Source organism: Anopheles aquasalis, chromosome 2 (genome assembly GCF_943734665.1).
Source record: "Anopheles aquasalis chromosome 2, idAnoAquaMG_Q_19, whole genome shotgun sequence".
Classification (NCBI taxonomy): Eukaryota; Metazoa; Arthropoda; class Insecta; order Diptera; family Culicidae; genus Anopheles; species Anopheles aquasalis.
Window position 1 is genome coordinate 42,527,501 of NC_064877.1, and position 25,000 is coordinate 42,552,500.

A 25,000-nucleotide genomic window follows, 5' to 3' on the forward strand; every position below is an offset into this window, starting at 1 on the left:
ATTCGTCGTTCGCGGTCGCGGTGCCATCGAAACGAACGGAGGAGTTGTTCTGAGGAACGGAGCTCTCAAATCCTATCAAAAAAGCTTCACGCAGCGAACGCTTAGCGGATGCGCATGCGGTGGAGGCTGCGGGTGCGCGCGCGCGCCCGCTCTCCGAGGAACTGAAATCGAGACCACGAGGCTTGTTCGATCCGTTTCGTCATTTCTGCGCACGGTGCGGCAGGCACCCTCGAGTCAACGACTTTATCTAGGAGCAGTTAATATTTGATTTAGCACTATCGCCACCACCGCGCTCAGCCAACCGGTTTCATCGGCACGATGATCCCGCTGTTTTGGTGTTGCTCCAAAGGAGGAAGCAGAGAAAAAGGAGAAGTCTTCCAATTTTCCAAATTTATTTTATTTGATTACTAATCTTCCTTCCGAGCGTGATGTTCTTCTAGGTACGGCTGGAAATGGGTTCGTAGAACGCAACAACACATCCAGCGACTTCATTCAACGGATTCAACGAGCGTCACCGGATTGAGTGAGAAGAAGGAAAAAAGTCCAACAGAACTAGACTTTGGCCACTCAACTGGACAACAGAGTCGTAGAGTGTAATGACAACCCTACAGGCCTACGGAACCGGTCCATGATTCAACGGATTTCAAATCCCAAGCAGGTACTTCTCCTTAACAAACGAGATGACTGAGAGACGTCTCACTTTACCACCAGCGGCAACCTGGATTCGGCTTTCGAATTGCTTCCTTATCTTTAGATTCCCGCGAGGTCGCAGCCCTAATTGCAGTCAGTCCTACGAACGAACGAACGAACGAACGAGCGAGGATGCTGCAAATGGATGGCGCCAGACGCTTATCGCTACCGGAAAAAGGTCGACGCCGAGAAGCAAGCTTCGAGAGCACTGCTTTCGCCTCAACTCGATCTCGAGGATACACCGTGTAGATTCAATGCTACGAGATCGCCCCCGATCGGTGCTGTTGCTTTAGGAGCTAGCGATCGAGACTGACGGAAGCGTCATAAAACTGTCCACTTTTCACCGAACGATACAGTCCCGGGAACGGGACCCGGGCGGTCCTACGAGCGGCCCAAAACACCCAAAAGACGACCAAGCGATGGCTGTAAAGTATCGCGCCTTAATAAAACACCGTGATCCATTCTATTGCCCGCCGGTGTTTCGGTTGGCGGTGCTGTAGGTGTTGCTTCCAGGCGCGACTCCAGTCCAAAGCTTCACCTAATTCATTCGATAATTTACACCTGTCTATCTGATTACTGCCAACGGGAAGGGGAAGATGCCCGAAATTTGCACCGGACTCATCCCCCATCTTCACACCCGCTTCCCTCGCCACCCAATGAGCTAAATTTATAAAGCTGTAAAAATGGAAGATAAAACTTCTCGCACGAGCGTGCGCACGCTCGCCTTCGTCCACGCATAGCATTACCGTGGGTTTGTGGAACGGATGGGGGGGGGGGGGGGGGGGGTGGAGATGGCCACAGCTAAGCCTCATAGACCGCGGCACGGTCCTCGATCGAAACAACTCTCATAAATCAAAGAACAAATCACGCAACCAGCCTGAGCGAGCGTAGCCTTCGAAACGAGAACTCATAACCTCCGATGAGCCTCGCTCTTGAGCGTGCCTTCTCAATGGATCTCGGTGGCGTTGATTGCACACGACGACGACGTGTTTTGAGGTTCTGATACGCCATACGCACCTCTCCGGATCCATGGATGGAAGATAACAATTGGGTGGGGGAAAACATAATCCAACCGCGGGTCATCGGACGGAATCGATTGAAGCCTGGGAGTGTTTTTGGGGAGAGGAGAAGGCACCCTAGCGACCAACGTTTCTAGATGCCGGCCAGTCCAGTCGATCGTCGTCCGTTGGTTAGTCCCAAAAATTTCCATATAAATTACATTTATTCTTTCGATGGCCCCGGACCAATCGGCCAACGAAAATCTCTCCATTCGATTCCTAATCGAATAAATGTCATTCTTCGGACCGGGGCGACCGGGGACCACTCTTCTCTGGTGACGCTCTTTACGAGGTCCCGGCAGATGATGACGGGGACACTCCGGGAACGAGAAAGTACACCGTGCGGAGAGAAGAGACACAACTTTCACCCCCGATGCATGACGATGATGACGACGGCGACGGAGAACGGCGAAAAGCGGATCGATTGAGTGGCCGCGTGATGGCACACACCACAATCCTTGGTTGGTCGCTTGGCATGGTACCTCGGAGGCCTGGTAATGGATGGAAATTGAGTCATTTTTCAACTCCCGGGCCAGGCCATTTCCCGTGTGATCGCGTCCTCCTAATGCTGCTCCCTCGGAATCAGGCATCGTTATCGTCTGGATAGAGCAACCGAGAGAGAGAGAGAGAGAGAGAGAGAGAGAGAGAGAGAAAGAGAGAGAGAAAGAGAGAGAGGGGGGGGGGGGATTCGAGACCAAAAATCCGTGTTTCAGCATAAATTAAAAACGAACCGTTGCTCATATGCCACAAGGCAAATCACGTCTCATTCTACCGACCATCATCAGCAGCCCTACCCCTTTCACGTCCACAAAAAATCATCCAACGATCGAGCGAACGAGCGTGAACTCGCTGACATATCGACGCGGTTCGTGATCGCTCTCGGTCCATCGCGGTGCCTAAATCCCACCGAACTTTCGTGGAACAGCATTTTTTTTTCTTTTGGACAGCTAACGTACGTTTCCTTCCCGGCTTGATCCTTGATGCGTGCGCACGATCGATGTGTCGATACATCATCGTCTGCAAATGGGGATTTCAAGAGGGGGTTGCGGCCTGCAGATCCCTATTAGCAGCAAGCTTCGAGCGGGACTGTTGTGTGTTTGTCCCGCTGGTTAGCGCGTGCGATGGATCGTGAAATGTTGCTGCTGCTGCTGCTGCTGCTCGGAGATACGACGTCAGGTTTCGTTAGCGCGTTTTCAGCCACTATCCACTCGATTGTGCGGTCCCGTGGACCCTCTTCCATCACACTCCGAAAGCCCAATTTAGGAGGCTTCATTCCGCAGCGAGCCAGCATGCCCCGCAAGCGCAGACCAACAAAAGACTACATTGTAAGCGACGAACCCCCTCGAGTCCGGCGGGCGGACATACTCGCGCGCGCGCGCGCGCACTCGCGCATCCGTAATCGCTGATTGTTGTTTGTATTTAAACAATCGATTAGTGTGCTAGGGTTGGTTGGTTTGGTTTGGTTTTTGGGGCCGTTTTTCTTTTTTTTTTGTTGAGACAGAAGACGGCTGGAGATTGAGTGGTGATTGGTACATTCCAACCCCTAAATCATTGTTTTCTCTATTAATTCTACTAAAAGCGAGGGAAGCGAGAGAGATGGAAAGGGGTGGGGAGAGGGGAGTTAGTTAAGCCAGCCGCTGACATCCTAATTCTGAGCTCCACTAAGGAATTCCTAAAGGGGAGTGAGGGAGGGTTTTCCGTTTAGACAAATAAAGCCGCCGCATCGTTGCGTCGCGTTAAACAAACGAAACGCATACCTTGCTCTCGCTCCCTTCCTCCTTTCCACCATCCACAATCCAAATGGTCACATAATAGACATGTCCATATTGGACACATTCGCGTGCGGTACATAGAGACCCGGCAGAGCGAGAGTCCGTCCACGCGACCACGCGCTGAGCGTTGAAATTGAAAAACGGTTATCGTTGGCCGATGATCGAGCGACGTAGTGGCCGCACGATCACGACGAGGACGACGACGACGACGACGAATAGGCCAGTGTGCGCACCCATGTCCAATCTCTTCCTTCCCTCCCTCTGCAGATATTAAACTAATAATTCACAACTTAGCGCATTGCGCGCTTGTCGGCGCGTGTCAGACTGGCCGCGAGCCCACATTACAGTCGGCCTCCCACACACAGAGACCACGACATGATTCAGCCAGTTCCGTGTGGCATGGAGCGCGCGCTGGTCGGTTTTGTTTTGACGGAATGCTTCACGGACACGGGCAATACTTCCAATTTCTAATGTGACAGCCCCCGCGATTGGCCGATCAATCTAATCGGATTGGATCGCTGATTGCGGGACCACGGTCTACATTCCCAAGGTGCCGCACCCCTGCCATCATCATGGAGGAGAGAGAGAGAGAGAGTCATGAAAATGCCTTCAATTCGCACTCGAAGGGCGGTCGACACGAAACATCTCAATCGCCATTTTAGGGCGCTCGCGATCCCTCACCAAAAGATCATCACAAGAAGCAATCGAATCAGTCTAGCGGCCATTTCTTGCTTTGTTTTTTATCGTCCCTTCGTGCCTTTTTCTGTGCAAAGGTGCACGGCATGCCACGATGACCACGACGAAGGTGACCAAACGAAGCAAAGGCAACCGAAAGCAACGACTGCTACCGTGTGGTCGGTCATCGCAGTCTCGCGGACGGACGTTGTTCGCATTCTTCTTCACCGGCTAGCCAGTAAACAGGGCCACCACGATCGCCATGTTGCTGCGTTCCGTTGCGTTCAGCGATTGTTGATGGCATCTCGTGCGCTCTCGAAGAGAAAAACTTGATATAATTCGAAGATCCTTTTTCGCAGGACGTTTATCGTGTGCGCGCGCGACAAAATACGGTCCGTACGATCAACATCGGTGGTCAGTTTGAAGAGCGTCGATCACAAACACCTTATCCGTCAGTGCGGATTGTGGGTTCGAGTTGATTATAGTTCCTTTGGTTCGTATGCGCTGCGCCATCTTGCTGCGTCCAGCCTTCGGCCCCATGGCCATGGCTTAATTATGATGATAGTGACCGAGGCCAAGCTGAGGAGCCACGAGAAGTGAGTGTAAAAACGTCCTCTCCTCACACAAATGAGATTTGTAATTATCCTGGTGTCTGCGCCGAGAGAGAGAGAGAGCAATGGCATCACCTCTTTCTTCTTCTGCTCTCGTTAACCAGTCATAAACAAGATTGATCACGATACGTTTTTCGAGAGGAATCACGGCCGGGAGAGAAGCGGGGCCAGCCAGCGTTTGTTTCGTGGTCTCGTATCCTCAATCCATCTTATGTCATCTCGCCCCACTACAGTGGTGTGTGTAGGGCGCTAGCGACCGGAATCTGGAGTGAAAAAGGCGCCACGAAAACCAACGCAGAAGGAACTCCAGCACGCTCGCTACAAATGACTCAATCCCGGTGGACCATGGTCCTTTCCAATTATCTTGTCCCATGACGGGGTCTCTCGACGCCCGGAAGGAACTCGGAGCCGCGTGTTTGAACAGCGTTCGTTCGATTCGTTCCGTTTCCGCCGCACACAACACAACAACACACAGCACGGCATGCCGCATCAGTGATCGTGAGTGATATTGTAATTAAAAATTCACCTACCATGTAATCTTCTCCTCCGAAATCTGGTGATGACGGCCGAACCCGGGACGGGTCTTTGTGCGCGTCCGGGACCATGGCATCAATCTAATAAACCCCTCGGGAGGCGGCCTCGGTCCCGGTCGGGCATTCGGTCGAATCACTGTTATTAGCGGCTCTTTTGGGATGCTTTTCTGATTCCGAATGGCAGCATGTGTGTATGCGTGATCTGAGGTGATCCTAATTACTCCTCAAAGCGTATGAAATTTCCCACCCGGCCCCTTCGGTGGTTTGTTTCTAGCTTTTCGACACGCAACTAGAAGAACCCCGGAACGGTGTGTTTGTGTCAACGGAAATTTCGTTTGACGTCGACCTTGTCGACGCAGATGATGGTTGTGGGTCTGGTGAGTGAGATAATTGGGTTCTCATCGATTTCAAACACCTGAACACCCGAACGAACCACCTTTCCCTTTTGCCATCGGCCCGTAACGTCACTTAGAGGCCGACCGGTCGCTTTGGTGCGTGATGAATGAATCCGACACTACACGCCAATGGTTCTCCCTCGCATCCAGAGGACCCACACTTTTGGTGCTGTTGCTTGGCGGCAGGATCAGAGGCCACTTTCGCCGCTTCGATGTCGTCGCCATTACGGGGATAGCTTAGCGACACTAGCGACCCGTGGATTTGGGGGAATTCCGTGCGCGAGGCGTAATTTATGGTCACCATGGTGCGCGTTGCACAACCTCGTCGCCAGGCGGGTGCGACGTGAGGCAGGTCAGATCATCTTCCCATCTTTCCTTTTTTGGTGGCGATCCTAACGAGATAGCCGGGGGCGCGGATGCTGATGGTGTGTTTTGTGGCGTCGACAAGCAAGAAGTGAGTTCAACTCCCTCCCAATCTGTGTCTGTGGAGATGCCGACACAGTCACAGAAAGAAATCCGGAAGATCGCCTTACAATCCACGGGATGGACCCGGGATGGACAAAGACATTACAATTTCTAATTCTTCCACTGATATGGCGACCCATTCGGCTACTTCTCCTTGCTCCGGGCACTGGCAACAGAAAGGAAAGAAGAGAAAAAAAAAGAAATCCAAATCCCGAGGATTCACTGCAGGAGAACCTTCAGATATTCCCATGAAGAACACCGTCGGTCCAGTGTGATGCGCCGCACCAGAAGAAATCGGGGGTGAAGTGCCCTCTTTTCGTCTTAATTCTCCAGGTGACGGCCAGTCCGACAAGCGATGGGCGCTGTCCGACATAAAGGTCCCGCTGCCTGCCTTCCAACCGTATCTGCTCCGGGGGAAAAAAAACCAACAAATAAAAGCAAGAGATAGAGGCCCCTGAAAAGGAATGAGGTGCCGGAGGATGATGGCCGTCGCAGCATCTCACCTCATGGCACAGGCTGGGATTGAGTTGAGCTCGAGGATTCGGTGAATTTGGGTCCGAGCTTGGGTGTTTTGCGCGCCTAATCTGTACCAAGTGCCGACCAGACAAAAAGGTTCTGGCCATGATGTTGCAGCATGACAGGCAAACGGAAAGGAAGGCGCACTTGCCGAAAGCGCCCTAGGAAGCGGTGGTGGTGGTGTGCCGCTCCTGCTACCTGCACCTCGCCTCGCTGCTAGTCGAGTGGATCGAGCGGAACGCATGGAACTCCGGAATGGTCCGCTTCTCAATCACTTCTCTGTCGTCTCGGGATGTCCCGTCGCGACGTCGGGAAATTCTTTCCCGAGTGTATTTCTTTGTCGAGATAAAGAAATAAAAGAAAAAAAAGGCCAAAGCGAACCTGGGCGAAAACCAATAAAACAAATCCACAAGGCCAAGCAATCCATCGATACAACTCAATTCAATCGTGATTTTCGCATTTTTTTCCCGTTCATTCAATCGTTCTCTTCCCCTTGCGTGTGTCGCGCGGTTCCGCGATCCTCGGTGCACGGTGCAAATTAATGATCATTCAACATTCCAGTGCGGATTCCACGCTCAATTTAACCACGATCGATTCCCCGTGGGAGCCCCCGGGGCCAATTTGTGCACAACATTTTGTGCGCCTTCCCTGAGCCGCGACAGACCGACCAGAGTAGTGCTGATGCATCTAACTTCTTCTCAGAAGCGAACAACCGCAGCAGCAGCAGCAGCAGCAGCAGGAGCGACAGCGGCGTTAATCACCTTGAATAACTGCATTATTTCGGCAGCGACAGATCGCACTCCATCCATCCGGCACCAGTCCGCGGGGGGAGCGACTCGACCACCACCGAGCGCGACCGAGCGAAACGCGCCAGCACGCTAGCAGGGAAGATGATGATTGACTTGTTATCATTCATTTTGCTTCGATCGCAATCTTCGCGCGCGTCAATCCGCGGACCGGCGTCGTCGTAGTCGTCGTCCGTCTTGAACATCGAAGAAGAGATGAAGGCAGTCCCCGATGAGTCCGCAAATCTGAGTGGCGATTGGCGATGACATGTCAACCGAAATGTGTCCCCATCCCGTCGTCGTCGTCGTCGCGGAGAACGAGGTGCATCCACCGAGCATGGATCGAGGATCGTGAATACAGAAACACAATCTGTCGCTGTTTGTATCTCGGTCCGTCTCTGTCTCTGTTTCTATCGCTTTGTGTGAGCCACCAAACATGATGCTTTACAACATGAGCACAAGCAGTGTGTCGGTTGGTCAGTGGTTAGGCAAGAGGCCTCCAGGAGTCTATTAGTCAGTGCGGGCGCGCGCGCGCGCGTTCGTTGATGGTGACATCCGATCCACTGGTGCGCAGGAGGAGGCTAGACCGTGGACCGAGGTGAAAGAAACCGAGAAAGGGATGTGATGAAGTGTGAATGGGTGATGAAAATGTCACCAAAAATCACTCGCCATGTTGGAAAGACAACAAACAAAACGACACGAAACACGACACCAGAAATCCCTTTCCTGAACCACGACGACCACGACGACCACGACGACCACGAGTCCGGAGGCCATCTTTCACATGCTAATTGTCATCGAACTCGCACACCCCGCGAAGCCAACTGCTGTCAAAACTATCACCCAACGAGGCAGACTGTGATCGTCGTCGTCGTCCGATTTTGCACCCCGTTTAAGTATGCAAATAAACAAAGCGGCCAACCGGCTAAACAGATGCGGAACTTCCTCCCCCGGACCCGGACCCGGCCCCTGGGGGTGACAAAACAACTGGGGCTGCTGCCCGGGCGTGGTGGTGTTTTTAAGACAAGAAGCGAGGAAGCAGCAGTAGCAAAACGCAACATCGCCTCTGCCTGTCAAAAAAGGTAGTTGAAAATCAAATATTAACTCATACGAAAAGAAGGGAAAGGGAAGGGGAAAAACGAGAAGCAGCCAGAAGGAAGATAATAATAAACAAACAGCAACACCCGATGTGTGAAATGTGAGTGCCAAGAGACGCGCATCACACATCGCCATTCGGTATAGTACCGAGGAGCACAAGCCACTGCCTCTGCTTCTGCTGCTGCTGCTGCTGCTGCTGCTGCTGCTGCTACTGCTGGTCATCATCTTGGCAGTGCGTCGTCCAAACACACCAAGCTTCGTTCACACCACCAGATGCGGTTTGCATAGTTCTTTTGCTCCCAAGAAAGGAATGATGTTGATGTGGTCGTTTGGACGCTTTTTTTTCTCTCTCCCCACGTTAACCTCCTCCCGTAATGTGTTTTGTAGTTTACAGCGTTTGAAAATTTCTCTACCATTCTCCTTTCTATCCCTGCCCGAGGTTTTTTTTTATCGTTGTCGCTTATTTGCACAAACAATATTTAGAAAGTAATGCCCTGTGTCCTTCGGCCGTGTTTTATTTGGAGAACTGAAGGAGGGAACTGAAGGAGCAGCCAGGGAGCCATGAGGCGCACCAACGCGAAGATCCTGCGCGGGCACGGTTCTGTTTGAGTTTCTTCTGCTGGCTTCTTCCCTTTTGTGCGCGTGTTTGCCTGTCATAAATGGGACTAAACGGTCCCGGGATTCTCGTCTACATCCTCGTTGAAGGATCACCAGTAATCCGTCCCTTGAATCACGTCAATGAAGTGGCGAGAATTTGAAGGATGTTAGGACGTTGGAAAAATACACTAATTTTGTTATTCCACTTAAAGTCTCAAGACGTTTTATGTCCCCTTTTTCCGTTTTCAGTCGAATTCCGTTTGGCAAACTATTCTAGCGCTGCGTCCTTCCGTCTTCTTCGAGAGGATTCGATCCATCATGACAAGTGATAACAATGGTTCGAAATGAGTCCACCCGAGAGTCCTGAGAGGCCATCGATCAAGACATGTTTATTGGCACTACCCCCTCTGCTACTGGCAGGAAGATACACCATTTCATCGCGCTCGCTCTGTATACGCACACCACCGGGTTCGGTTCGCTCGCTGTGTTGCCTTTGACATGTACAAAAAAGGGCTGCACAATTGTCCGTTCCGAGAAATACAGAAAACCCTCCTCCATACCCTCCTTCTCCTGCTCCTTTGCCACGCTCGCGCGATCGCCTATCTCGTGAGATCTCGGCAACTGGTTAGCACTTTTTTCCGTTCCATTCGGAGAGAACGTCGTCGTCGTCGTCGTCGTCGTCGTTGTGCTGTTGGAGGTTCTGTTGTCCGGTCCTTTTTTGGATTGCGCTTTGGTCCGTGTTTCTTCCCGGTCCATTCGGCCCGGCCTCAGTTTCTTCTGTCCTTATCCTGCCACCTACCCCCTTTCTGCGCTTCTGACGATGACGACGACGACGTATTTTCATCTCATTATTGTTCTCTTTCTGGTGCCGTCGTGTGCAAGAGTGTGTGCGCGGGCGCGTGAGCCGCGAGGCTACGGAGGTCCCACCGCCAATATCGTCGAAGCCTGCGCTTGATAGGTGCAAAGCCAGCCAGCCAGCGAGCGCGCGCGCACACTCCAACGTCAAGCCCTGCCTGGGGGTCTGCTGCTGCGGCTCTTCTCTCCACATTCCACGCGATCGCGATGATCGTCGTCTTCCACTTCTACTTCGTGCTGCGCTTCTGTCTCGTTTGCTTGCTGCTGCGGATGCTGCGGCTGCTTCTTCCCTCTCTTGCTCTGTTTGTGGTTCTTCGGAAAGCTCAGGAGCTCCCATTTCTCGTTAAGCTGGAGCGAAAGATGGGTGACTGGAAAGAAGCCACTACAAACCGTCATCTTCATCACGGCCGCCATCCTCCACCATACACAGACACACACGCTTCGGAACGTGGAGGATCGTGGCCGTGGCAGCGGCCATGATTGTTTTTTTCCGAGTCCCTTTTCCCTCGTCCGTTTTCGCGCTTTCGGACCGCCCGATCCGTCCGCCCGATGGACTCCATGGCGACTCTTGTCGCTCATTTTGAAGCACGACTCCAAAACAACTCTTTGGGCCGCTCCCACCACGAACTGCATGCCTCGATAGGGGGATGAGGGAGGCCGGGGACTTCCACAACCACACTCCTTTGGCCACACTTGGACCGATCGCAGACGATCGCTCTGGTTTGTCTGGTCTGGCAGATATATTTTTGGGAAGGCCCCAACTACTGGATGACTCGAGGACAAAAATGGCAAACAAGAGAGGGACGGTAGCACGATGGGGACAGGGCCACACGACATAAATCGAGACAGGGAGACTGACTCCGTCGTCTGCTTCTGCCCCACTGCCACCCATGTGGGAAAGGCCGCCACCAACGAGCAGCAGAGTTCAGGTTTATAGTAGCAGTAATTGAAATGTTTTGCTGGTGCGCACGAAAAGAGATAATTAACCGATCGATCGATCGACTCGTGTGGTAAAGCGTTTTTTTTTATGGGGCTTTTCCTCCGTGTCTGGTCGCACATACCCATAATCGAACCTCGTCCGTCTGGTGCGTTATTGCGTCCTGCGCACCTTGCACGCTGTTCCTGGGTGTCGCCTGGACCGCCTTACCACAAAAGGTACTACACGACCGTTGGTCGCGATCGATGGTGCGAAAGATTAGTTGTCCGCTGGGAGAGTACGGAAACGAAGATCGACCAGTTCCTCTTTGACGAGATAATTACGGTTTTGTCACTCGCCTAGGTGACACACCCGGGGACCGGTATACCGCCGATCACCCATGCTGATGATTGAGATGCTGATCACTGAAGCACCCAGGTCTGCTGGGAGTGAATCGATTGTTTTTATGGAGGAAAACTTTTACAAGGCAACCTGTGCTGGTGGTTTGCGAACTGGAACTGCAAAGTGCAGGGCGCTTTTGTAGCAATTCCAAATTGCTGATCAATAACTTGGACTTTAACCGTGGTGCAAGATGCATGGCGTTAGAACTGGCATACGCATCCATAACAGAACGGTCAGTATGGACCATTAGCGTTCTAAGGCAAGCCAAAAATGGTCCGGCACCCAAGGTCCTATCAGTCAACTCGTAAATTGAACAAAAAAAAAAAAGAAGCTGTCTTGTATCCTTCCACTTTTTTTTGCAGCAAATTACACCCGACCAACTTCTGGGAATTGCAAAGGACCGTTCTCTGGTTCATCCTTTTTTTTCTTCCTCCCTTACCAATCATTCTGGTGCTGTTATCCTGACGTGCGCTATTAGCCTGCACACACTTGCTGCGCATATGTGTGATCGACGATCCTGGTCCGTTTCGAGAAGGAGGTTGCACAGAGGTTGCACCGATCGGCCGGGACGCGCGGAACAAAAACTGTCAGCATCTTTACGGGCAAGCTCTCTGGGAAGGATCTCCATCCTTCCGAGGATCTCTGCATTGTCCGTGGGCAAAAATTTGCCTGATCATGTCCGCCGGTCTGCTCTATCCTTGAGCAGCAGCAGCAGCAGCAGAGTCCGGTGACCATGGGGACCCAAATCCGAAGGACGCAACAAGAAAAGAAACGTGACCAGGCGCGGTTCGATCTTTCGTTTTTTTTTTCGTTTTCATCTTCATCTTTTATGGGTCCGTATCTTCGGTTTTGCTGATCCGTGCTGCACTACGAGCAACGCTGTGCCCTTGGCCAGTGCCAAAACATTTTACGACACCCAACCCAGCCAGCGAAGGGCTTTTGGGTGTAGCGAGAAACCCGAACCCGAAGCAGCATGACTTTTGAACTTTTGCCTTTCTGCTGCACACCCACCCGCCCGGTCATCTGTGTGTGCGTATGGAGTCATTTTTCATGCAAAACAATGACAAAACGGAATCATGCCGCCGACGCCGAATGGGCCACGGCTGTGTCGGGTTTGGGCGAGCGGGAGAAAGAAAATGTTTGAAAAAAAAATGGGAACACAGACGAATCCCGAGGATCACCTCTTTGTTGCTGCATTAATTGAGCAAAATCGGCTTCCAGCGCTTCCTTTTCGGCCAGCTTTTCGAGCAGCCTCGCCGCAGCATCCGACACAAACCCAATCCTGACGGATATGTGTTAATTTGTGAGGGTCGATTGCTATCGAAGACGGTGCAGAAGGAAGGAAGGTCAGGTAGTCAGACACAATCGGGGAGGGATGATGTTGCCCAGAATCCCAAGAAGAGCGATCGGGACATCTATCTTTACATCGAAGCATTGTTCAATTGAAGTTGGCCGTGAGCCATGTTGACACCTTCAAACTGGGTCGCAAAATGATGCGCAATCCTCTTCCTCCGCGCTAGCTCAGGCCAGGGAGCCCTCGGTCGTCTACCTGGGCCGATAGCCGATAATGTTCGACACACGACACCGACACCGCCGGATCTGATCTGCACCTTGACCAGACCAGTGCTCCGGAGCTGACGGACTAGATCGATCATGATCGATCAGCGGAAAGCGTTTTCTGAACAGTTTGATTGACCTCAAAAACCGCAAATCAGACGCAGATAGGCGCAAAAACGGTTCCATCGATTGTTTGCACGCGGTTGCAACCCGATACGGCCGGTTACCGCTGGTGTTGGCGGTGGCAAAGGTGACAAAATGTGCCGCCTGTGACCACACCGTGACAAGTGGAAGACATTGGAGATGGTGGCGGTGGATCAGACGGTAACTCCCAGCTCTGACGATCCAACACGCTTTCCCGCATCTTTCTCTCACTCTCTCTCGGCTTGACAACGCCGCAAAGTTCTTGATATCATAGTAGGCGAGCACGCAGCAGGAAGTAATACGCCAACGAACCATACCTGACGCCGCCTCAGCTCATATGCGGCAGTGTGAACATTATTGCTTCGACATGACTGGAAAATGGGGAGCAAACCAGGAGGCCAATGTTTATTTTAGAAAACTTTACGACTCCTCACCTCTTTCCACCATCTCCCATAGGTCCCATAACCCATAGGTCATCGCTCGTTTGAGCGTGATCGGTTCAACCCCATGTCCGGCCATCGTTGAAGGGAACATGGCGCATCGCAGAATGCAGAAACGGGTGGAGAAGAAGAGTGAATGTGACAAACAGGTATTGAATCAAGGTGCAACGGAGTGGCCACCGGACAGGGGAGGGTGTGAGAATAACGCGTCAATTCCGGGATTGTCAGAAAACCGGCGACCAGCGATCAGTGGGGATGAAAGGAAGTGTTATGTTTCTGACGCACCATCGGGGCGACGCACGTGACCGAAGGGTGACGAAATGGGAAATGGGCTTGTGTACCCACACCAAACATCGAAAAACCCTCCCGGGAGTCCGCGGTAGTGCGCAACCAAAACTCCAAGACGAACGGACGGACTAAATGTCCCAAAAAAAAAAACGCTCCGGAGGAAATCATTCATCCCGGAATGCAATGAACTACGCTACTGGCCGGAGACAGGAGGCCGAGGCCGAACACGAAACCATGCGGCGTAACTCGACGCTAGTTGCGGTGGCTAGTGTTACGGGGGAGTGCGCGCGCGCGCGCTCGAACGCGGTAGCACCACGGCCACAAATAGCGGTCACATATCGGTCCGGTGACGATGCTTCTGATGATGATCGTGATGATGGATATGAATGGTTTGTGGCCGCGCGAGAAGCTAGATTTTGGACTAGAGTATCCGAAATGCGCCGCTTCTCCGCGCCTAAGGTGTCAAATGTCAAAAGGGACTAAACGGCCGGTTAGCAGTCAGTGGAAGAAGAAAGGACACTGGAAGGCGGAGTTGCTGGAACTTATCCTGGAACAGCGTCCCGTTCTGTCAGCATTGTGCAATGGAACGGAACCGAGTTGATCCTCCTCCGTTAGCTGATCGCTGGTCACATTCCATCCGATCCCGAAAAGGGAAGATTTCGAGCGAAAGGACGAAGAGGACCCGGCTGTCCGGGGCTAATCCCCTCGGAGTCCCATGGGGAGGGAGTTTGAAACCTGTTGCCCTGGCCGGTGTGTCCTTGTGCGCCCATAGCAAATGGTTGCATCGGGATTCTCTTTGTCTTCTCCGTTTTCTTCGGTCAAACGGAGCATTTAACTGGCGTGGCCTAGTGTGATACAGGGACGGAAAAAAAGGGACGCAATGGAAGGACTGCGCTGCGTACGGAGAAAGTCTGAGGTCATTCCGGTACCGGTGGTGGTGGTTGTTCCACGAACCGGCCGGCCATCGTGCTGGCATGTGCGTCAGGGTTTAGCCTGAAGCCAGCAGGAGGTAACAAGACGTGTCCTGGAATGGCACGGGGACCCTTATTACAAGGGCTGACACAGTGTGAACGATCGTACGGACTCCGGACAAGCCGAATGTCACCAGCTCGCTGAGCACGTCGTCCGTCGAAAGATTGTCGCCTTATTGGACGGAAGAAGAAGAGACAAAAATGACGAAATTATCATGTCGATGCTTCTGTTGCCTTGTCCGGTACTAACCAAGGATTCCGGACGGTTCTAAGGACAGTTTTCTGGCCTCGCAGCATGCCGCCAGCATGTTGCTTCCCTGCGGAGAACCTTGAAGATGGCATCTCAACCAAGCACGACAAACGCTCAGAGGCAGAGCACAACGAGAGGAGAGAGAGAGAGAGAAGGTGTTAAATACGCTGTGGCAGCAGCGAAAAATCTCCAATTTCACACTATTTTCTCCACACGCATGCATAGAAAGACAGTTCTATGGCTGTGGCGACAGATTCGGGTCTCCGTGTAACGATCAATCATCATTCCATGTCACGCGTTTCACGCGTTAATCGGTTGGTGGCGTTGCCGGTGCGCAGCAAGTGCTGCAGCCAGCCAGTCACTCCCTGGCACATCTTCATCGAACAGAATGTGACCGGAAATCCAATCCGCGAGCACCGAAAAACCACAACACAATCTATTAGGGTCTCAGGTGTCGCCGAGTAATTCGTTCACGTTGCCTCTGATTTGTTTCTTTGAATCTGTTTGAATAATGTACAAGAATAGGACCGCAATCTGTACAATTCTCGAAGCCTTTCTCCGGAACCGGCGTTGCATCGGACGCGACCAGTAACATGATGTGCCGTCGTTGTCTTGTCTTGTCTCATCATCCTTAAGCATGTGGCCCGGAGATGCTCAACGCGGACGACGACGATGGCGGGGCCATCATAAAAACTGTCTATTTTATTTATAAATACATACACTTCTCCACAAAAGTGAATACACAGCAAGCAATTTTAGGAATAAATGCCTCTAGCTGTGTCTAGCATCGAATTAAAAATATGGGAAAATAATCAATTATGCTTTGACCTATTTTCAATCGATTGACGCTTGATTCGATGCCGTCCGATATCGGTGTCTGGAGAAATTCTCAGAAAACTGCTGGAATGCCTCAAAATCGTTCCACAAAAGTCAGTACACAGCACAGGTTTTTGTTTTGTTTTGGATCGTTAATTAACATTTAATTGATAGGTTAATGATCGTTTGGGTGCAATATGCTCAGTCGCTCAAATAGTTTGGTGGTGAACAGTTCTTAGCTTCAAAATCGACTGCAGTTTACCATAATTTAAAAAATGGTCCGAAAAGAACTTTCTGTCTCTAAAAGAGAAGATATTCTAAGATTGCACGGCGCCCTCGGTAAAAGCTACACCGAAATCGCTGTATTAACTAATATCAATCGGAATACTGTAGCTAGGGTCATCCAGCGATTCAAATATGAGGGCCGTGTAACAAATTTGCGTAGAAACGGTCGGCCATCGGTATGCACAGACCGCATGCGACGAGCAATTAAAAGGATTGTGGATGCGGGGCCGGAGATAAGTGCAAAAACTGTCGCAACGCTTCTTGATGAAAGGCACGGCATTGCACTATCGTGTGAGACAGTGCGCCGGATCATTCACACATTTGGCTACAAGGCTTACAACAGACGTAAAAAGCCACACATCAGCCCTATCAACCGCCAACGTCGCCTAGAGTTTGCAAAAAAATATGTAAACCATCCACCAGAATTTTGGAGCAATGTTTTATTTACAGACGAGAGTAAATTTAACATTTTCGGATGGGATGGTAGAATCAAAGTTTGGAGGCCACCTGGGAAAGGCCTGAACCCAAAGTACACCGCTAAGACGGTCAAGCATAACGGAGGAGGTGTGCTAGTTTGGGGGTGCATGGCGGCAAATGGGGTTGGGAATCTGCAGCTAATCAATGGAATCATGGACCAATATGTTTATATAAACATATTAAAGAATAATTTGGGTCCAAGTGTTGCAAAATTGGGAATTTATGAGAATTATTGGTTCCAACAAGACAATGATCCAAAACACACGGCGTTTAATTCGCGGTTGTTTTTGTTGTACAACACTCCCCACCAGCTAAAATCGCCGCCCCAAAGTCCAGATTTGAACCCGATAGAGCATGTTTGGGATTTACTGGAACGCATAATTCGGAAAACACGAATTACAAGCCGTTTGGATCTGGAGATCAAATTACAAGAAGCATGGAGTGCAATTTCGGCCGATTATACGCAAAATTTAGTTAATTCAATGCCACGACGGTTGGCAGAAGTAATAAAAATGAAAGGGCATGCTACCCGATACTGAAAATAACAAAAAGTGTCGGAGAAAGTTAAATAAAAACCGAAATACAAAACAAAAACCTGTGCTGTGTACTGACTTTTGTGGAACGATTTTGAGGCATTCCAGCAGTTTTCTGAGAATTTCTCCAGACACCGATATCGGACGGCATCGAATCAAGCGTCAATCGATTGAAAATAGGTCAAAGCATAATTGATTATTTTCCCATATTTTTAATTCGATGCTAGACACAGCTAGAGGCATTTATTCCTAAAATTGCTTGCTGTGTATTCACTTTTGTGGAGAAGTGTAGCTGTATGCAGCACGTACCCTCTTCGCTCCCCCCTTTTTCCAGTACGATGCTCCGGCGCAACGGAACGCAAACCGAGCACACATCATCGCGGGGTCGCCCTTTCGATAACTCCTTGTTTAGACGATGTGTTTACATGTGTTTTTGATGCCCTGCTCCCGTGTGTGAATGTCCCCTCTCCTGCGCTCCTACTCCCTGCCTCTCGTGTTGTGGCTCGTTGCTCTAATCACTTCCAGTAGCAGTGTAACGGAATGACGATGACGACTGCATTCGATGCCATACGGTTGTTGTTGTTGTTGTTGAACCAACAAGCGTTAACCGATTGATAGGGCGAGCCCGTGTCCAGCGCACATCACGATCGAACTCGGAATTGATATTGTTTACTAACGTGCGTGCGTGCGTGCCCGCGATCTTTGATTTGATCGCATCGTTGGTTCGGACGGACAGACAGACGGTTTGAACTTACCCATGGGGAGACGTATGATGAGGATGATGGAACGAGGAGGCGGACGGTGATCCAGTTGGATCCCAGAGGTAGCGGCCATCGTGTGGCGATCGCTGATCAAGCCCGGCCGCCGTTGGTAGCTGCGAATGGAACGCCACAAATGCCGACGGGATTTGCAGAGGCCCGTAGCCACCGTTGGCCGCGGCTGCCGCCGATGCTGCTGCAGCTGCGGCCGCAGCCGCTGCACTCAGACCATGGGCCGACAGTCCTGCGGCTGCCGCTGCTGCTGCTGCCTGCGGATGCGGATGGTGGCCATGATGTGCGGCCAGCGGATGGCCGGGATGATGGAACGGGTGCACCGGCATATGCTCGTGGAAAGTTTCCTTCTCCGGCATGGCACCGAAATTGACACCCAAGGTGGACAGAAAACACTCTCTCGCTCTCTCGACCACAACAATACACTAAACAACACTCACGTACCCACAGAGATCGAGATCACTCAAAGCAACAATGACTTCTTCTTGCGCTTCCACTGTGACGTTATTGTGCGCCCCATGTAGACAACCGGTGATGGTAACGCACGCTCGACACCGGAACCACTAGCCAGCACCTTCGGGCATTATCTCGGGATGTGTAATTAGTGGCGCAGCACGTGCCAAAACACGATTTGTTGTTGTTTGTATGTGTGTGAGTGTATTGGCACACGAAGAGATCAGGAAAACACCAAGGACACCACCAAGGATCACTTTTTCAACCAACGAATCACGCCACGCGGATTGGATCCTTTTTGCACGTCATCGAACACAAAATACACACTGCTTTTACTCAAAAACCGCACACACAAAAGAGCCTTTCCACCATCTTTACTCTTGTTTTTCCTTTGTTGTAGATCACGGCGACACAAGGAACTAACCGGCGGCGGCGGCGGCGGCGGATGCTCGGTTGCTCTGGTTGTACTGCAGAGTTATATTGCTCCGACACTCCGGTAAAGATGACGCAAAAGCCGTCGGTTAATGAAGTTGCTCTCCTTTTTAGCCGCTCCGAGGACAACTCCTGGTGCACGCGGTGCACGCTGGAACACAAAAGATGCCGGAACAACGCGGAACACAACGAACAAGCACCAATGTTTACCGTTTGTCAACTGATCGTCATCACGCGGAATCACCGGATCATCATCGCACACACAAATACGGCACCGGAAGATGGTCGTTCACGGGGTTTTGCTGCTCGGTGGATTCCGGAATGGCTGTCGTCGATCGAAACGAAACAATCGATTGATCGTCGCGAGGTCTGTGAGGATTCGTGTTGTGCTGCTGCGCGGACGAACAACACAACGCTCTCTCGCTCCGTGGTGTTCCGTGGACTGCGTCGTGGCGTCGTCGTCGTGATCGTGGCGGTGGTGGCGGCTGTACGATCATCACAACACCGCCACCCGACCGACAGGCACATTCCGATACGATCTTCGACCGAGCCGAACCGGGCTGCCGTTGGTGTGCGTGCATGCTGGTTGGTGCCCCGGGACGACGAACGGGAGAATCACTGAACACCACAGCACCAGCCGTCGCCGCAGGAGAGCAAAAAGAGAGATAGAGAGAGAGAGAGAGAGTGGAGCAGACAGAGCGAGAGCGAGTCCGCCTTTCGGTAATGAAGTGATCATGCAGCAGCACCGCCAGCAGCAGCCGCCAAACAATTCGGACCGGTTCGGGTTCGGCGCGGATGATGCTCCGGGATGGCCCAGCGAGGGAACGGGGGTGGCGAAGGAGAGAAGATAGTTTGTCGAACTGGCTGGCTGGCTGGCTGGTTGGCTGGTGCGGGGACGATGACGACGGGATCGGCCTGGATCATGCTCGTGGGTGTTGGTGAGAGCATAGAGCCAGAGCAAGCAGCAGCAGCAGCAGCATCATCGGCACGAGCGATCATGTGTATGCGTGCGTGACGGCGACGATCAAGTGTATGTGTGCTGAGGAAGGTATGACAGCACATGATCATGCTGCTGCTGCTGCCGTGGCCGACGACAGGAGACAACGAAAACAACATGGAAAACGAACGACGAAACCAAAGCGGAGCCACCGATAATCGTCTGGCGCGCAGAGCAGAAATGGTTCCGAATCGAAGTTGCTACGAAGAGGAAGAGAAGGAGAAGGAAGAGAAGAGAGGAGATGGTGGTGGTGGAAGGGCTGCGAGAAGAAATGAAGTCCTCAAATGTTGGCTGCTGCTGCTGCTGCTGTTGCTGGTGCTGCTGTCGTTGTCGTTGCCACCGCCCGAAAACGATGACGATGTTGATGCTAGAGCGATGATCATGCGCTGCGATGACGATGATGATGATGATGACGGCTTGAATTGATGACGCCTAGCGGCCGCTGCTCCCCTACAATTTCTCTCCACTTCCAAACACCCGACAGTAGACCCACGCATACCCAGAAATGTCATGTTCACTGGCAAACGATCGCGACCTGATCGCGTAGGGTGTTGGCTGATGCCGATGCTGCTGCTGCTTTCACACACGCTCTCCTTCTTCCACTCCCTGGCTCTGGCTGTTCGACCTTCGAAGGCTTTCGGGGCCACGGCTTACTTAGCGCATTTCGGACGGCTGGCAGCGATCGGAAGAAAATGGTTTCTCCGGACTCATTTTTCGCTTGTAAATCCATTCCATACCTGCTCTAATCCGAATCGGGATCATTAATGGCGTAACGGATCCTGCACAATAGAAGGGACACACAGATACATAGTGAGCGGGAGCGAGCGAGAGATCGATAGGATTGCATGTTACGGTGCAGCGTGCACTGATCTGAAGGGTGACGAATGGGTTTTTAACGGAACACAATATGGAACATTACCCTTCAATGATTGTACTGAAGAAGAGCGAGCGAGTGCAGGTGCAGTCCAGGTGCAGGTATGTCTGTGCAAGCCGTACTTCGATCAACCGATCAGTACACCAAGCGCCATGCGTCTCCATCACTGATCGCGCAAAGCTATAAAAACTAGATTATTTGCTTTCCATTCACTACCTTACGGCCTTCGTTAGTGGCCAAACGAGCTCTTGAACCCCTCGAGAATGCAAGCGAATCCCTCTGCTTCTACCTCTTTATTAACTGATCAGAAGATCCTTCAACGAGCCAGATAGCGACGCGATGGTGCGATCGTAATTCGAACCTTGCCTACTCCCCGCCCCGTGCGGTGCGCCATAAATAACATTTTACTGAGGGATTATCAAAGCAGTTTTGTAGCTCTAAATTGGCAAACTGTCCTACACCTCTTCGGCACTCCTCCACTCCACAGGTGATGGTGCGAACGAGACGAGGCCACGGCCTGGAGCGCCCAGCGCGTGGAAGCGTAAAACCGGAATAAAGCAAAATGGCACGGAAAACAATCGAAGCAACCAGCGCGCAACAACCGAGGCCCGAGACGACGAGCGGTTCGGAGCGGCCATAAAATGTGAACCGCGTGAGGAATGTCATGCAGTGTTGTCCACCATTCCCATCACCCCCAAAACCCCCCCTGGGGGGGGCACCTGTTCATCAGGCAACCCTCTGGACTGGCGAACTCCTAGAGCTTTCGCAGTCCTTCACCTCACGCGCCGTCGACCGCCGTAAAACTCTCCGGCACAAAACAATAAACGCACACAGCAACACTGGCGCACAGCGTGCGTGAAAGGACAGCTTGCGTGGTTCCCGGTGAGGTGAGCTGCTGTGAGGGGTGTTATAAATTTTCCCGGGATTGAATCCAGACACTCCAGGGCGGAGGTGGAAGGGATGGTGTCCCTCGCCACGCGCTCGACTGCGGTGATCGATCGCACGAAGTCTCGAGGTCATGGCAATGAAATTTTGGACCCGTTGGTTTTTTTTTGGGCAAAAACCTAAAATCCCCAAAAAAACAGGCGCACCCTACTAAACGGAATCATTAACAATTCTACGCATGGACCGTGTACTGTTGTACCACCGTGAGAGTTGTTATGGATTGTAGTTGTTGGCAATGTGCGATCGTGCGTAGTTTTTTTTTCAGCTGCCCTGGACCTGCCTCCGAGAGACCTGGCGAACTGTTTTGGGGGCGCAGAATGGCCACCAAGTCCGTGGGCTTACAACTTAATTTATGTTGTGCCAACTCGCCGGTGGAGCATCATCACCGTCTCTACGATGCTCCTGCGGATAGCTGTTGCTGGTGGTTCGTTCAAGCTTTCGAAGACTGCGTGCTGCGATCTCCTCGTGCTGCGGGCTCTCGTGCTTACGCACACCAGCGTAACGACGACCAACCCCCTCGGACCGGGGGCCCTCTGTGGACCGGTAAACATTTTTGGAGTTTTGGGTTCCCTCCCCGGTTTGGAGCAGCACTCGCCCCACGAAATTCGGTCCGGCCCCCAAGGTTTCGTTCGTTAATTCGTTTATGTGGACCGTCTTCGTCGTCGTCGTCGTGGTGGTGGTGCCCCCAACCGGTGCTTGGACGGGACGAGAGACGACGAGAAATATAAACAAGATAATCAACGAATTCTGTAGGCACAGCGATGCTGATGCTGAGCGAAGGTGAGGTTGATCGTTCTGTAGCCCACAAAGAAAGCGAGAGAGAAGGAAAAGGAGAGCGAAAGAGAGCGAGAGAGGGAGAGCCCGCAGACTCCAGCTCTGGAGAGCTCGCGGGACGCTAATAAACGCGTTTCATTAGCCGATCGAGAGGGTGAGAAAATTAAGAGGTATCTCTTTAATGATTGCTCCATCTCGTTCTCGATCGCTTCGCTCGTTCGTTCGCTCCATTGCCTTCTTGCCCGCGATTCTTTCGGCTCGTTGTTGCGTCGAGCGCGATCGCTTCGGAACGGAGCTTTCTCTGCTGCTGACCGGATCGAAGCTCGGAGGCTGCTGATGCTGCTGTTGCTGCTGCTGCTGCTGCTGGTGGCTTGTTACACGCGCCCAGTGCTCTTCCTTCTCGAACGAACGGGCGTGCGCGCGCGCGCATCCACTCCCGGTGTGCTCGTTTTAAATGATTTTCGCCCTCAGCATGATCAACCTTTTGCAGAGGGGAGCGGTGTGAGAGGGGTGGGAAGAGGCACCCGACTGGACTAGTCGGATCGCGGCAGGAGCCCACAGATCGCCTCAGACACAAACACGCACACAGACACTTATGCGGCAATAGGTTGCCGCGGGCCAGTTGCGTTCAACTTTAATCACTTATTTAATTCCTCGTTTTGATTTGTTCCCTCTTCTTCCGTTGTTTCGCTGCGTGGATCGTCGTCTTGGTCGTTGCATTGTTGTTCTGTTGCTCTTTCATTACCGCTTCTTGATGATTCATTTAAAGCCAATTTTAACCAACACAAGATCGCCAACCAACTCCACAACATACGCTGTGGAGAACTTAGAACCTGGAACCGTGTTCAAAGGTTCTGGCGAATAGTTCAGGCAAGGCATGATGTTTGTTCTAGTGTCTAGCCACGTCCGTTCACACGTGTCGCATAAAAAACATGTGTGCTGCTGGCGACACCAGCCTTGGACCATCCTCTAGCAACACAGGCCCTGCCGATAGACCGATCTACGACGGATGCAAAGACGAAAAGTGACGAAAAACGGCCAGACGACGAACATTCCCTTGTTGTTCGTTCCGATTGATTGTTCGCGCACCGCAAACAGGAAACACACGAACCGTGCTTGTGCTTGTGGTTCGATCTAGATCCATTCGGCTAGACACCGGCCACGATCCGTTAGAGGTGAGCGTCAGACCAACCGATCGACTGAAAAACAAAAAAAGGGGATCCCATCCCTTTCGCTTCTACCGCGGACGATCAGCACACGAGATCAAAAAGAAATTCATTAATATTTTCCATATCATCGGAGCATCGGAGCGCTCGGTGTGCTTACTGTAGACACCCGGCAGCAGCAGCACCAATCGTAGAAAGGCACAAAACGCAAACAGATGTTGTGAAATCTGTCAGACCCGGTTCTACCGGCGGGGAGGATAACGTGCCGTGCCCGGCACTAGAACGACCGGACCGGGCTGCAACCGGAAGCTCCACGCCTCCGCCTCGAAGCGTCGATCGCGATCGAGATGATCGCCTCGGGGTTCATTCTTTTTTTTTTTTTTGTAAATATTGACCAATCGCCGGTCCCAGCCAACTGGGGGCGGTTGAAATCCCAAGAAGAGAATGTGAAACCCGATTCGGGCGTCGTTGGCCATTTGGAGGCAAACATTAAAAAAAAAATACGAAAGACGATCGCGCTCCCGGCATTCATGATTCATCTGCAACATCAACAACGCAGCAACAACGACACCGAGGATCGTAACGGGGATTGATCCTCGCTCCCCCCCTCGTTCCCTTCTGTTTGTAATACTTTGTAGCATTACAATCTAGCAAATGAGGATACCAATTACACATACAAACACACATGGGATTGTTGTCCCCGGGATCCGAGTCCCTCGCTGGGAAGTTCAAACAAACCGCAGCCGCGAGAGCCGAGCAGGCAAAATATTCCATTTCGCTGTTCGCAAAATGTTTATCCGCGGCTTCGCGTGGATGGAAGGAAGCTGCACGACCCCCACAAATATAACTTGATATCCACTATAAACAACGTGATCCCGGGTGCTCTGGCGAGGGTGGATGCACGTTGGTCGCGCCGGAGTGATACTGTCATCCGCCTTTGTATACACAATTGAACCCGATGCGTGATATCTTGTTTGGTTGCTACATTGGCTGGCAGGCCGAATACACGGCAGGATCCGATTATTTCGATTACATTTTACAATATTGTAGTCCTTAGCGGTGACTAAATGTCGGTGAACAGTAACGCCGATAAAAAAACAAGGTGAACGCAGCATTCATTAGTCTAATATCTGTCGAAAATCGTGATTCGATCCAGTTCGCACCAAGTTGTAAAACAGTTCTTCTACTAACGTTGCTCATAGCTCACGAGCCTAGATCTCTCGTGCCTGGCGTGATCTTCAAGGCAACCGTTAATAAGTCACAAAGATCGATCACTAATTGTCCACGATGATGGCGTGAGATCGCGGCGATCGAATGACTTACGGCCAAACTCTGCCAAACTCTCTCCCTCCCGATTGTTGCTTCAATTTTTTTTTATGTTTTCCCTCATGACGTACTTCATCACGACGAACAACGGCACGATCGCGCGGTGTGTGTGCGTCCGCGAATCTTCCCCTCTT

At 51.8% G+C, this 25,000-nt stretch overlaps 1 protein-coding gene across 1 annotated transcript in view; it reads right to left on the bottom strand.

Moving 5' to 3' along the window:
- The window catches only part of LOC126570544 (transcriptional activator cubitus interruptus), a 47,967-nt gene extending 28,756 nt beyond the window's left edge, over nt 1-19,211 (bottom strand). The window contains exon 1 of the mRNA XM_050228375.1: nt 17,885-19,211. Coding sequence (XP_050084332.1) covers nt 17,885-18,258 — 374 coding nt within the window. The 5' untranslated portion in view covers nt 18,259-19,211. The remainder of the gene's footprint in view (nt 1-17,884) is intronic.
- Nucleotides 19,212-25,000: the final 5,789 nt, after the last annotated feature.